General features: G+C 37.5%; 1 protein-coding gene across 3 annotated transcripts in view; it reads left to right on the top strand.

Moving 5' to 3' along the window:
* Positions 1 to 14,677, top strand: part of mid2 (midline 2) — a 157,026-nt gene that overhangs the window by 116,269 nt on the left and 26,080 nt on the right. For all 3 annotated transcript variants that reach the window (XM_024283792.2, XM_024283793.2, XM_024283791.2), the window contains 4 exons: positions 4,449 to 4,556; positions 10,725 to 10,873; positions 11,920 to 12,047; positions 12,309 to 12,452. In XM_024283792.2, coding sequence (XP_024139560.1) covers positions 4,449 to 4,556; positions 10,725 to 10,873; positions 11,920 to 12,047; positions 12,309 to 12,452 — 529 coding nt within the window. The remainder of the gene's footprint in view (positions 1 to 4,448; positions 4,557 to 10,724; positions 10,874 to 11,919; positions 12,048 to 12,308; positions 12,453 to 14,677) is intronic.

The raw sequence follows: 14,677 nt of genomic DNA, 5'->3' as shown, positions 1-14,677 counted from the left end.
TATATATATATATATATATATATATATATATATATATATATATATATATATATATATATATATATATATATATATATATATACATACACACACATTGTCAGAGACTCTTAAGTGGAAGTGATCGCTTGAACACATGTTGCCGAGGTCGTTGTGAATCTAGCACAACATGGTGTTAAGTATTTATCCTCTTTCTCATTTATTTGTACTTTTTTTTACCTTTGTTAGTTTTCTATTTGTCTTACATAATCAGGAAAATTCCAGTACAACGTGTTAGAAAAATCAAAAACAAAATTTTTCATTTGAGTGTCTTTAACAAAATTCATAGCTTGGATGGACATAAACAGATTGCTGGTAGTTGCAGGTTTATGTTCTCTTTATGACTATTGTGCCACACAAACGTGGATCTCTTTGCTTTATAAGAGAGTTATTTCCTCTCCACTGTAGTAGAGGCAGATATGTGTTCTGTGGTAATTCCTCACAGGTGCTGTGAAGTCGGCGCACCTGCAAAAGAGCTTTCAAGGGTTCTGGCATCACAGGGGATAATGAAGAGCGTCTGCAGCGGGGAGAGGTTGTTATTGTGGTGAAAGATGAGGACAGAGGAGAGGACAGTTTCTGTAATTACCAGGCAGAGCAGTTGTAATTCGCTGATCCTGGATGGCAGCATTTATCTTGTTTAATTACTGACATTCCGTCATAATCTGTTTGTTGGATTAATTGTGTTGTTTTAGTGCTTTTATGCGCACATCTATCACCGAAAGGAATAAATTAGGTTCTGTTCTGTTAAAATTAGGTCGTTTGGTGGATGGATGGTTTAAGACTAGAGAGTCGAGAAAAGGTTTTTCTTGAAGCTAAGTGTTTCGTGGTTTGGATCAAGCTCAGGATACGGGCCTTTAGCCTGCATTGTTTCAGAGACAGTACTCTCAGAGTTGGAGGGACACAGAACGTAAGACTGGGTGTGAAAATGAAGCTTAAGTGAACTGCTGTGTTGTAACAGACTTCAATGGATTGACAAGTGAACTTAGTTATTAGGTGAGATTTAGCAGATCTACAAATAAAGGAATCTGTCGGGTTAGAACTATAATATTCAATAATCAATATTTAGCTCAGGTACAAAAATCTTTTTGCGTGGTATTTCACTCAGAAGCTTTGGCTCCTTCTCAGTGTAGCTGAATTCTATGATGAACTGTAAAGTCACCTTGAATGGTTTAAATGTATTAATAAACATTAATTTATTGTGGGGATTTTATAATACAACCACAATGTGGTACAATCCAGTGATGTTGTGTGCTTGTTATAGATCTAGGTAAAGGGAGAGGGTTGAGTCAGGACAGGGATCTAACGTAAAACCAACAGATGTACATTGGAGTTGTGCAGGACATGTTCTGAGATGTGTTGTAGGTGTAACAGATGAGTTTTAGGTGGAAGTGAGACTGTACCAAGGATCATCTTTGACCCCTATACTTGTTTGTTGTGGTGATAGACTGGCAGATGTGGTTAGACAGGAAACTCGGCGGATCGTGATGTTTGCAGATGAAATCTTTAGTGAGAACAAGGAGCAGGTGGAGGAACATCTTGGTTTAAGTTTGCTCTGGAAAAGAGATCCGTTACCTGTGTGTAAATGAGAGGAACTCAAGTGGGATGGAGTTGGAAGGAACAGTGGTGAAGAAGGTGAAGGACTTTAAGTAGTTAGGATCAACAGTCCAGAAGTGTTTGGAAAGAGGTAAAAACTGACATGAAATCAGGTTGAAACATGTGGAGGGAGGTAAACCCTAACCCAGGAGGCAGAGCTGGAGGTACCAGAGATGTAGACACTGAAAGTCTGTTTGGGAGTGTTGAGGATGGATAAGATCAGGAATGAATCCATCAGAGGAACAGCTTATGCACTTAAGGGTCAAGGTTAAAACGTAAAAATTTGTCCTATATTACCTTTTGAAATGTACTAACAGAGCTCATCAATGTTCATAAAAGCTTAAAGTCTAGCTCCAATAGTCTTCTCATAGTTGTGTTTAGCCAAAATAAAAAAAATAAATAAATAAATAAGTTGTTTTCCTGGATAAAATTCCTGCAGAGCAGCAGTTCTTCAATAGAAATTCACCTCTGAGTTGTGGGCGGAACTGTTGGTGTAGAGCAACCATGTCCCCACTTCCCATCATCCAAAACTGATATATCTGTTAACAAGCTCCTCCTGCTAGCTTACAGCCCCTTGAGGAAAACCAAGACGTATTTGTCTGCAATTGGATGCATCAGAAATGCAAATGTAAGCTTTTTTTATGTGTCCTCAATCATGAGAAAAATGGCACAAGAACATGTTAACAACACCGTTTTCATCAGAGTGCGTCTTTAAGCTTACTTTTAATTTGTTGTAGTAAACATATTTGGGCCATCCTGGCTCTTTGTTTTCAGATCACCTGGAGGGTGAATCAGTTAGCATGAAATGAACTGGATAATGTAGTTTGGATGTGGGGAGGCTACTATTGAGGTGGAAAATAAGGAGGACAGAGGACACTTGACTGCACATCTGTAAAGCATTTAATGTAATTTACACTGAAACTGAACGTCAAGATTTTCCAGATTAATTAGAAACCTGTGATCATGAAATATTTCAGTTTGCGACTAAGAATTTTTAAAGAGTTCAAAAAAGGAGTCACATTGTCTCCTAAAATACTACATCCTTTACCATGACACAAAAAACAAAGAGGGAAAATTAAAAAAATATTACCAGTTCAGATCTTAAAATCAAGCATTCATTTTTGTTGTGATTATCCATAATTTGAGTCATCTAAAAAAGATTGAGTCTGAAAAGAACATGAACACTTTGTTTACCTTGAAAGCACCAACATGTTCTTCTCAGCCTCTTCAACAGCCCGGCTCGTCACAGAGCTTTGCATTCTCTGTTGTAGTGTGCGGCCTGCCGGCACAGACACACTCTTGGTGGAACCCTGCAGAACACTCCCTCCTATGGCTTATTGTGACAGCAACTGTTGCAGAAACCAATGAAGCAGCTAAAGCAACAGTGGGGTTTGGAATTGCTTTTCCCTTAAAGAATAAATTCCATGACAGTCCTCGATGGGAAGTGAATATTCTTCATCGCCCTTACGGGAGTCTTTTCTGGACATGTGGAGTGGACTCCAGTTTTTACATCAACACAAGTGTGCTTTTTTGAATGTTTTTATTTTCAAATGTTTTATTGTAAAGTGTGGAGCAGATAGAAAGCATGTTGAGATAAAATTCCAGCATTATCCACTGCATTTCCTTTGGGATCAACCAACATTTCCCAAAATAATCTGAAATGTTAAAAGACAAACTGGACAAAGAGAGTTGTAACATTTTCAGGGTTCACCTTTATGTCTCGTCTCACTCCTGAAGTTGTGTAGACATTTTTTTTTTTTTTATTTGAAGCCACTGGGATGACTCTTGCTGGAGCCTTGGTGTTCAGCAGATATGTTTGGAAGCTGGTTTGACTGTTTTGGCCAAGAAATACTGAAGTGATGCTTATTTTTTCTTGGAAAGTATTTTGTTTTTAATCAGCAGAATGTGTGTCAGTAAATGTTTCCTTTGTGGATTAGTAAAAACACATTGTTAGAAAGGCTGTTGGACCCTGGAGCAGGCAGTGAGAAGGAAACTTAAAAAAATATTTGAATTAAACAGAAAAAAAGGAAAACACTCTTTAGACATCCATTAGCATTAACTTACCAAAAAAAGTAAACGTGGTGAAAGACAAAAGCAAATCAAGAGGAAACTAAAGAGCAAATGAAAAACAAGACAACTGACAGGTAGTAAACTGTTATAAATAAGTATTTGATAAAGAAACTTGAATTTTTATTGAAAGTAAAGCCCTGAGCTCCATGATGTGGCCCTACTAATCTAGAACAATCTAGAACCTAAGCAGAACCCAGACGCTTGCAGGCACTTATAGATATTCATCATATTTAAAATGAGCTTGTGTTCGTCCTGAATACTTACAACAGAACACTGTGTCTCAATCTTGATGAGTCCATTTAATCTAAAATGTCTTTAAAGGTAAGAAATTCTCCCATTTTTCCGATGAATTTTGGTATTCTCACCGCTCTTGTATGATTTGCATGAAAAACTGTGCAGGCTGGAGAGTTAAAATTCTGGCTGTAACGTTGTCAGAGACACAGGTAAAGATGGAGAAATAATTGGTTTCTGCTGCTTGTGTTAAAAGTGTCCCAATCTAGTTGCTGAAGGCATATATTCCGGGTGTGTCACGCATAATAAAATGGTGGAAAAAAAGTCTGAAACACCTCTTATGAATTATTCTCTTTGCAAATCCTGAAAGCTTCTTCACGGGGAAGCTCAAAGGTAAACACATTGTGTTGTTTCAATGAGACTCGATGCAAATGAAAAATAATGGATTTTTTTTTTGTTTTGTTTTTTTACTATCATTGTGAATGTATTTTTCTTAATCCGTTTCTCTTATTGTGCAGGTAAATACAGCCATGCATGAAGCCAAGTTGGTGGAAGAGTGCGATGAACTGGTGGAGATCATTCGCCAGAGGAAACAGGTCATCGCTGTCAAGATCAAAGAGTCCAAAGTAAGATTTATTTCTAATTTTTGAAGAAAAAAATGCAAAACCATCAACATATTTGTGAGTATCATGGAGGGTTTTGATCACCTTTTGTATTTGTTTTGTTATGTAGTTTACACAACAAAATAAAATGTCCTGTAGTATTGAAATCAGGCTTTAAAGAAGTCATATTAACCAGTTTTGTTGTTTATTTGGGACTCTTTGGGTCTTTATACACATGAACAAGATTTTTTTTTTCAACAAACCAGTTTGATTTAAACAATTTGATTTAAAAAAAAAGAGAAATATATATATTTTTTTCTTTTAAATACTTTCATGAAATCTAAAAAAAAGAAAATTCCAATATTCCCATATAAAAAGTATATGTCATCATTAGGTGATTGGTAACTTTTTGCTGAATTTTTGATTAAATTATTGACATGAGTGTTCAGGATAAAAAAAGCACCTTATGTAGCCGCTGTCTCACATTTGGTATCTATTTTTAGCATAGTGTAATTGTATTATAACGAATTAATTATCAACACATTTCAAATTCTTCAATACAACAAGTTATTATTTATTTATAATTTATTAAAATAAATGAATAACAACTGATGAGTTATTCTTACTATATAGTTTAGAAAATTAGCACAATTTTCCCGCCAATAGTGTTTGTGAGATTTCCCATGAACCACTTTGTGAAAACCAGAAAAAGCCCTTCTACTGCCCCTAGTGGAATGATGAATAACTACGGGGCATAAAACATGGATTATGTAATGTGCAATGGGTTTTAAAGAAAATTAGAATTATACTAACGAGATAGGGTCTCAGAATGTGTGCATCAAATAGGATATGAATGGCTAGTGTTATATTTTTTAATGAAATATGCTGTCAGATCTTTTTAAAAGACAACAAGATATGATGAGTTTCTATAACATTGTTATGTAGTTTTCCAAAAGGTTCCAGACATTTTCCTGTACTTAGCTTGATCAGCTGACCCAAATGTGTGTAGAATGCTTGATAGAGATCGTTGATTTTCTTCATCTCATTAGCTTTCATAATATGCTCTTTTTCAATTGCGACTACTGCAGATAACTGTGGATTTGGGGCATTGCATGGCTGCTCAGGCAGTGGTGGAGGACTGTGCTCATGGAATTTTAAGAAGGGAGCAATTACATACAAATCATGTTGGTAATCTTGCATAAAATATTAGCTGAGCTTACGTCGTCCGCTTGGCTTCCGAATGCTCCTTAGAAAAAAATAGGCAACATACGGACTTCTCCCAGCAGTCAATAAAGTTGCAGCTCCTTCTACTGCGTTTTTTTTTTTGCATGAATTAATGCATTTGTAGGAAGGAAATTTGTGCTACTTTTAGTGCAGCTTAGTGATATAGCGTTAGCTGTCATTTTCAGTGGAAGGTTTGTCATATTGCATAATGATAGTAATTTCAGTGCAGTTATGAAGCAAAGCACCATTTGTGGTTAAAGGGTAACCAAACCCTAAATCATCTTTTTCTGGCTGTTGATCCCTATAAATGTATCTTTAAAAGTTTTGTCTGGTAGTTGATGCCAAGTGTTTGACAAATTGATTAAAAATTGTTTAATTGCTGAATATATAATCAAAAATTGTCTGTGCCCTTACAGGTTGAAACGAGGTATTACAGTTGAATTTTGTAATTGGTAAACTGGTGTAAGTCTCAGAAATGTGACGTCACCATGCTCTGCAGCTCCAGCATAAAAGCCCCACCCATCTTTCATTCTGTTATGATTGGTCGTTAGCTTTAGCATGGCTTGTAGCCAGGTTTCAAAAATCTACTAACTTACACACTTTTCCAGAGGAAGTTAGGTAACAGAAGTTTAGTGCGGTTGGCATCATATCCACCAAACTCCATTCTGGAGATGAATTTCCAATGAACATTTCACTCTGGGTTGTTTGTTTAATATGCTAGCCTTTATTAGCTATAGTGGTAGAGGCATTTTACCACTCTCAAACCCTCAGCTGTCACGCATTGCAAAAGCACTATCTTGATCATTGATATATATTACTGGATGGGCCCTTGCCTGTTTGTTGCTATTTATGGAGTCGCGTCAACAGAACACAGCTGTTTTGATGTAAGACGTGCAGGTAATCAACCACAAAAATCGGGCTAGCTCCAAATTTTTTTAATCAATTTTCACAAAAAATGGCTTGAATTAAATCTTATAAAATGATTGATGTTGTGGTATATTTACATTTTTTTATTATTTCTTAAAACTAAGCTGTAAATAGTGCAAGAACTGCTCCTTATAGTGTTGCATCTACATTAAGCTATCCTACCTTTCAATCTTAGATCCAAACCACACCTACGCCTCTCAGTTCGGCTCCACTAGCCCGCCCCCTTTTTCGGATTTTTCAAATCTAGGCTGAGAATGGAGTCAGCTTCCAACTGTCATGTTTGGTGACACTTTAAGCCATTGACTCTAAAAGAACTGGACTGAGTGACCCCTCCCCCCTCGTGTTAAAAACAGGAAGTCCATTTTGGTTTCCAGAAACTAAAATCCCATAGACTTCTATTGAGAAATAAACAGCTAGTCATTATATTTGTCAGAATGACCATTCTAGCTTTACTATCTGTTTTTTGGGTTGTTCATATTGGGACATATATATATATATATATATATATATATATACCCTTATTTTTTGTTTTTTATTTGTTAAATGAATTTAGTTAATTTAAGTAAGACATTTTCCATGGGTCACACTCACTATGTGCAGTTCCCACACATAGACAATGGGTTAAACCTCCAAACTCTAACAAAAACAATGATTCTAATTTAATGCTTGGAGGCAAAAATGTTGGTGTTATTAAACCCCGGTAGTCTAAATCCTAGAATCAAAATGGGTGCATGTGTGATCTCCCTCCTGGTTTAAGACAGAGACTCCTCTAGAGGTGATATTTAAGGTGCTTGTAGTTGATCCTTTCAGGTAGCAGGAGAGCTTAGCTACAAGAAGGAACTAGGTTTGTGTGTGTGTTCAAAAGGAAATGTGCCGGCGTGTCTACAGCGATTGCAGACAGAGAACAAGCCACGGTCTCCCGAGAGACTCCGCCTAAAAGCGGCTGTCTTGCAGAGGACAGAGCAGGGGAAACCATGAAAAAACATGCAAAGCAGCAAGCAGTCACCGGATTGTGTCCATAGGGATGAACAGGATGGTTGTTTCTCTTCAGTTACTGTCTGGAAAGAGGAGTTTATCGGATGCTCTGCAACTATCTTCTGTTTACAGTTCAGGACAGCTCGTCAAATCTCAGCTCCCTCTTAAGAGCCCAGTTGTTAAGCTTCTCCCCTCCAAAACTCTTTCTCACAATCCCATGTTTGTTTGCTCACTTTGAGTCTTTGCTCTCTACTTCCTTTCTCACTATTCTCAAAACACATTTCATTTTTCATAAAAGCGTTTTTTTAACAAGAATTTTGGTCATAGTGTTGTTGATACAGTACATGCATTTCATTACTGGCAGTTTCTCAGTGTTCCACCGGTACAAACTCAAGGAACACTTTGTACGCAGACTAATCAAGACATCAGACTTTCTTTTAGACTTAATGACTTTGAGTTTCGTTTTTTTTTTTTTTTTTTGCGTCGACTTTTTCTTTACACTGAAAATGAATCTCTGAACCACACTAGGCAGATAAAACGCATAATCGTGTGGAGATTGTATCAACATTTCTCCAAGAATCTCAATAAGGAGAGATCTAATTGTGATACAGAAAGATAATTAGAGGCAAATAAGTCCATAAATCTTTGGTGGTTAGGCTCTGGGCCGAAGGATGTCTTGCATGCTTGGAATAGACCGTAGACGAGCCAAGACGCTAATGCTGGTTGAGGCCACACCACATCAAGAATCAATCCTGATGGAGGCGAGGTGGAGGAGTGCTGGCAAAACCGTCTGGAATTCACAGAGATAAATGTCCCAAGACTTTAAAGGCTTACAACAAGCTTCCTCCTGATTGGGAGTAATTGCTATAGAAGCATTAACTTGGGCCAATCACTGCTCATTGATGCCGCCTGGTTCCAACATGTCAGTACTGTGAAAAAATGAATTTACTTCATTTGGTTGGAGCTGGATGTAATCCATTTTCTTTGAGTGACATCACACTCACTTGGTCCAGATCTCTTATACAGTCAAAGATTCAGAAGGAGGTGGGAGGATGGGTTGGGATGTAGAAGTTACAGTGTCCCAAAGTTCCTGGAAGTGATGTAGATCTGCCAAAAAAAGGGCTCCCAAACTTTCCTACAGTTTTCACACACGTTAGACTTGGTGACAAAAACAGGAATCGAGTTTATTCAGAACAGAGATGCAGGAATGAAATGTCAGTTAACTAGCTATAAACTCTTTTTTTATTATTTATTTCAAGTTAAATCAGTTTCATCTCACAACAGCAGCACAACAACTAACAAAGTTAAAAAAGGGCTACTTTCTAACTTTTTCTTTTGTCATTTTTTCTTTCAATATATCCTACATTTGCTTAAATAAAGGAGTAGTCTGGAAGAAAAGCACAAAGTCAACCCCTCATTATCTGCTAGTCTGCTGCAGAGATGCAATCAGGTTAAAAATTATTGTTTGCAGCATGTTCTGTCGAATAAAAACCCATCTATTAAAGGTGATATTTCTGCTTACAGGCAACAGCCATCTCAAGTGTTGTTTATAACGACAACAGGTCGTGGAGCAGTTAGTGGAAGAGAGGCTGAGGCCCTGATCAAACAGGCCGTTAGGCTTCCCAAGCACAGAAGCCTTTTTCTCAGTGAACCGCTTCAGCGTGAACTCTGCTCCAGCTTGTTTCTACACGTCTTTTTCGTGGTGCCCTTTCCTCCAAAGTTCACCTTTACTGACAGTATCAGAGGTTTACAAGCAGCTTCTGTTATTTACTGCACCAAATTTGGTTCAAACCCACAATCAGGATGTGAGCTGTAATGAAAATAAACAGGATAATTTTATTAGGAATCAGAGAAAAGTCTTTCTGTGTGGCGATGGAAATGAAATTACTGCACACGACCAGAGGGGACTGAACCTTCATGGGACTCTAGGCAGAAAAAAAAAGTATTATAATTATGAGAACCAGATGATCTGTCTCCAGTTTTTTTTTCATGTATGTGCTTGTAAACTGAGACACAGAAGCCCATATTTTGATGCATATATATATATATGTATATTATTTTTTCTTTTCCTGAATTCTTTTTATGTTCGAGTTAAAGATGACTTGTAGATGACTAGATCCATGGACGTCCTCATCCGAGTGGCTTCTGGCACAAAACTCTCTGTGGATGACGGGAAGTGGAGGCGGGCTTACTATACGTCACCAGTCCCGCCTATGACTTTAATAATTAGCCTGTCTTGATTGGTCTGATGTGATTTTCTGAAAGGTTTTGACAAAATTTGAAGTTTTTATTGCCACAAAAATGAAAAAAAAAAGTTTCTGGAAATATTTCTGTTTATGTTAGTAACTCCATAAATTATATTCACATTTTAAAGTGATTGACAGAATATATTTAACTTTAGTTCACACTTTTTAAATTTCTGTAGATGTACCTTGAATAGGAAAAAAAGGCACTTTCATATTATCGGTGAGGAAATCAGCGGTTCTGGATGTTTTTTAAATTGGTGGTTGTTATCTGCAGGACTAACATTTTCGGCTGCTGCAGGACTCTATCTGGGTTTCTGTGACAGAATGCTGCCAGCTGTAATGCTGTGTCATTGTTTCTCAAGAAAAGTGTCGACTCAGCTTGACTGTTTCCTCAAACCTTATATCTAAGCTTGTGGGTTAGAGCTTTCCACTGTATGTGATTGGATGGAATCAGTTCCAAACAGGGTTTTGTAGGTATACACATGTAGTTTGAGGATTTGTACTCATTTTTATTTGTCTTTTGACAAATGAAGCTTGGGTTTTTGGTGTTTTTAACATGTTCTTGTGGCATTTTCTCACAATGCTGAAAGACTATTAATCTTAAAATTGTATATATGAGTATTTCTTTATTCAAATCATTTTAATTCAGGAGCAGACAAAAAATGTCATTTAAGAACTTGACAGTACAATCGCTCCGCTCCATTCTGGTGCATCCACTTGCAGACAAATAGATCGACGTCTGTCTAACAGAAATGCTTTTAAAAGAGCTTTAAGGCTTGTATGAAAATTACCAAATGCATTTTGCTTGTGTTTGTTTCAGGTGATGAAACTTCGCAAGTTGGCTCAGCAGATCGCAAACTGTCGCCAGTGTCTGGAACGCTCCAGCGCCCTCATCACGCAGGCGGAGCAGAGCCTGAAGGAGAACGACCACGCCCGCTTCCTCCAGTCTGCCAGGAGCGTTGCAGAGAGGTGGGACGCTTGGACATGAAAATGTCTGTGAAGTTCGACTCCTCACTAAACACTTTATACACTTTTCTCACTTGTTAGTTTACAAAGAAATATTTTTAGGTTAAATAGACTCAAATGTTGCTCTTTGTTACAGTGATTCTCCTGCTCCTTTCCATACGTTTTGGGTAGGCCTACGTACAAACGCAGTCATGCTTTCAGCTCACTTTTAGGCAAATTTGGAGTTTAGCTAACATTTTAGCATTACGCTAGCTGTTATTTGGCTAATAGACCCTTTTCATGTGACGTCACACATCGCCGGTCTAGTGCAGAGTAGCTTCCAGTGTCTATGGTTTAGGACAGCAAAGCTAACAGCTGAACGCTGTTTAAAGCAATTTTAGGTAAATAATAAAAAGTGACCTAACCAAGCTAATCAGAGAAAGTATTTCTTTGTCATGAAAACTACACTGATGAGCTTTAAACAAGTCATACCAGGTTTTTCTTCTAGCTCCCCTGGTCTGAAATGATTTTTGAAAAATGCACAAAGTATGCATTTTCCAAAAATCTGCAGAGGCTTTGCAGACCTTTGGGCTAAAATTATAAATCATCTCCTTGACTTTTTCTCAGGAATCCATTGAAGGGCTGCTGGCAAAAATCAGAGCTGGATTTGTGATCAATAAGAAGCCCTGGATAAAAATCATTTGAAGCAGTTTTCCTTTCTTCCTTCTGCATTACCCACAAGTCTTCCTCCTGCCTAAAGCCGGAAAATCATCCACTGTAATTTACTTGCAGACAAAAACTTAATTTGAAGAAACCTTTGATGAGCTCTCTCAATAGAGGACTTGTCTTCACTCACTGCTCGTACTTTATCGTCTCTGGACAGTCGGCGCTGTTTTAATGAGACCTGTGTTTTCTGTGCTACAAAGTAACAGTTGTATAGTACAGTGCATACTTCTTCATAATGTTTTTGTCATTCCCCAATTTCTATCCCTCCACGGATCACCTTATTTGACCTTCAGCTTCCTCACTCGAATTCTGCACATCTTACGCCGACTGTCTCCCAATTGCAGGGTTGCCATGGCAACGGCGTCCTCACAGGTACTCATACCTGATGTCAACTTGAACGAGGCGTTTGACAATTTTGCCCTGGACTTTTCCCGCGAGAAAAAAATCCTCGAGGGATTAGATTACCTGACAGGTGAGTCACAAACACTTCCAGTGGCTTTCATCTGCCTGGAAGATTTTCTTTCTCTGGCAATCTTTGAGTCTTTATAATAAAACCATGTAAACAGGCCAGCAATTGTATTTTAAAGATAAACACACTGTGACACCTTGATAATCTGAAGATTTTCAAGACTGTGAAGGAGATTAACCCACCTCCAGGAATGACTGACACATTTTTTTAGGTACACTGCTAGTTTGACTTCTTCTGTTTTTTTCTATTTGTCTTGTGCCTTAGCTCCCAATCCACCATCCATCAGAGACGAGCTGTGTACCGCCTCCCATGACACCATCACCGTCCACTGGACGTCTGAGGACGAGTTCAGCGTCACCTCCTATGAGCTGCAGTACACCATCTACACCGGACAGACGAACTTCATCAGTAAGTCAACCACAGAGATGTGTTAGAATGAGTTAAAGGTTTTTACTCATTTCCTTTCAATACTGATGACACTCTTTTACTCCTCCCTCCTCCCATTCCAACCTTTTCTCCTCTTTATGACGCTCTTCTTTTCATCTTGACACTCTCCATTCCAGAGCAAACCTCCACCTCTTCACCTGTTCCTCGCTCTCACTAGAGATCACAATCTCCAAACTGACAAACTAAAGGTATTGTCACATAGGTGAGGTTGTGCTGTCAGGCAGCCAAAAAAACGATCATGTTTTAATAGATGACTAATCGCCGATTATTTTTTCCGATTTGTTGACTAATCGTGTCATGCGCAAAGTGGATGTAAAACGCACATCTTAACCATCATTAGCTTTAAACTAACTAAAAATAGAGACAATTAAGATGATAGTTTATTAAACTTTTAATGAATCGTGCAGCCTCTGTCATACTTTAGTTTCTGGTATTAAAACAAGATGGAATCAAATGAGTTTGGCATTGGAAACAAGGAACTATTTTTCACAAAAGATAAAGTTTTGGTCTCACTGACTCCAATATAAAAAAGTGAATTTTTTGGTGCTGAATGCAACTTTGTTCAACTTTACCACAGTCTGAAAAAAGAAAAAAAACAGCCTTTTTTTCTCTTATTTCTTTGGACTCAAAAAAACAACACAGAGCTAAACTAAACTATATAATGTTAGTAATAGTAATATGCATTATTTATTTTATGACTTTGGCACTGATCTTTGTTTTTTCTGATACTTTGTATTTTAAATTTGTTAAGAACTCTTGGGTTTTCCGGCCCCAAACGAAGAAGGAACACAACCGTAGAGCAGCACTATTACCCCATTATTCGTGTCTTTTCTTCACATGTTTAATTTTTTATAAGAAGTGTGCTGCATAACCCAGATTTCCTGTCCAATTTTAGTACTTTCTTAGTTTTTGCACCTTGAGAAGCACAGAGCGGGGTATCAAAACTTATAGTTTTAGAGTAGTTTGGATATATTATCCTTTTTTAGATATGCATGAATGTAATAGCACAGGGGGCTTGTTTATTTTTAATATATCAACAGTGGTTTTTAATTAAGTCATGCAAAACTCAGAAGAGCAAGAAATAGCAATAGTTGATGAGTTGCCTCTTTTTCCCGCCAGCAAATCAAAGTGTGTCAAAATGTGCCAGACATAATCCGGCTAAATGTTTTAGTGATTAAAAGTGTTTTATTCACTGGCTTTCTTTTTATTAGGCCTATTGAAATCACTGTGAGATACAACCATATCGCAGCTTTTAGAAGTAAATAGGTCAGCCTTCAGAGCACGTCTCAAATCCAATTTTGATGCGGCTGTCTGTGCTGGCATTCAGAAAACACGTCTGAATCTTTTGTTTAAACTCAAGCCTGCCTCTGTGATCAAAAGCTGCTCCACTTAAACACGTCTTGTTGCCTCTTTGAAACTTTAGGGATACTTTTTGAAAAAAATTTAGAATAAGTAATACGTAGACCCGCACGATATTTCGCATATTTGTCATATCGCAATATCAGCCTGTGCAATACACGTAATGCAAATTGCAATAAATAAACATTTTGCGTAAACTGCAATAAAAGTAAAACGTAAACATTTATGGTTTTCCAGAAAGAAACATATGCACATTTTAAATAATTCATTTCTATGATCTTCACAGAAAAAATAATACTAAAACATTTTAAAGGTTAAACCATTAAATAGTCTATCCTCTCCCGTCACAGGTTAGACTGTAGAATGGTGGAATAAAAACTCACGTTCTATGTGGGCCTCAACCGGCCAGATTGAAAGAAAAAATGAAATTTGCTTCTCTGATAGTGTTTAGCTGCCGGGCCAAACGTGGAGGAGGGCTGGATTTGGCCCGTAGTTAAGGGAACTCTGATTTAAGTGACATTTATTTAAATAATAATTGGAGTGAAATGGAAATTGTGTATTATTTTGTTTTTGTTTTACTTTTTGTGTATAAGTCACAAGTCATATTGTCATTCCGATTTTGATCACTAATATCACAACATCGTGAGTTTTTCTCATATCGTGGAGCTCTAAATCTACTTCACACCATCCTCGGCAATGCATGTTCAAGCAGCCACTTTCAATGAATGTCTATTAAAATGCGTGTAAATGTGCGTTACGGGCTTTTCCATTTAAAAGTCTTGCATTCATACATTACTACTCAAGTTTCTACGAATATTTTTGGGCTC

The sequence above is a fragment of the Oryzias melastigma genome, linkage group LG10 (genome assembly GCF_002922805.2).
Source record: "Oryzias melastigma strain HK-1 linkage group LG10, ASM292280v2, whole genome shotgun sequence".
NCBI lineage: Eukaryota > Metazoa > Chordata > Actinopteri > Beloniformes > Adrianichthyidae > Oryzias > Oryzias melastigma.
Note: the sequence above shows the minus strand (reverse complement) of the source record. Positions and strands in the feature narration are given on the sequence as shown.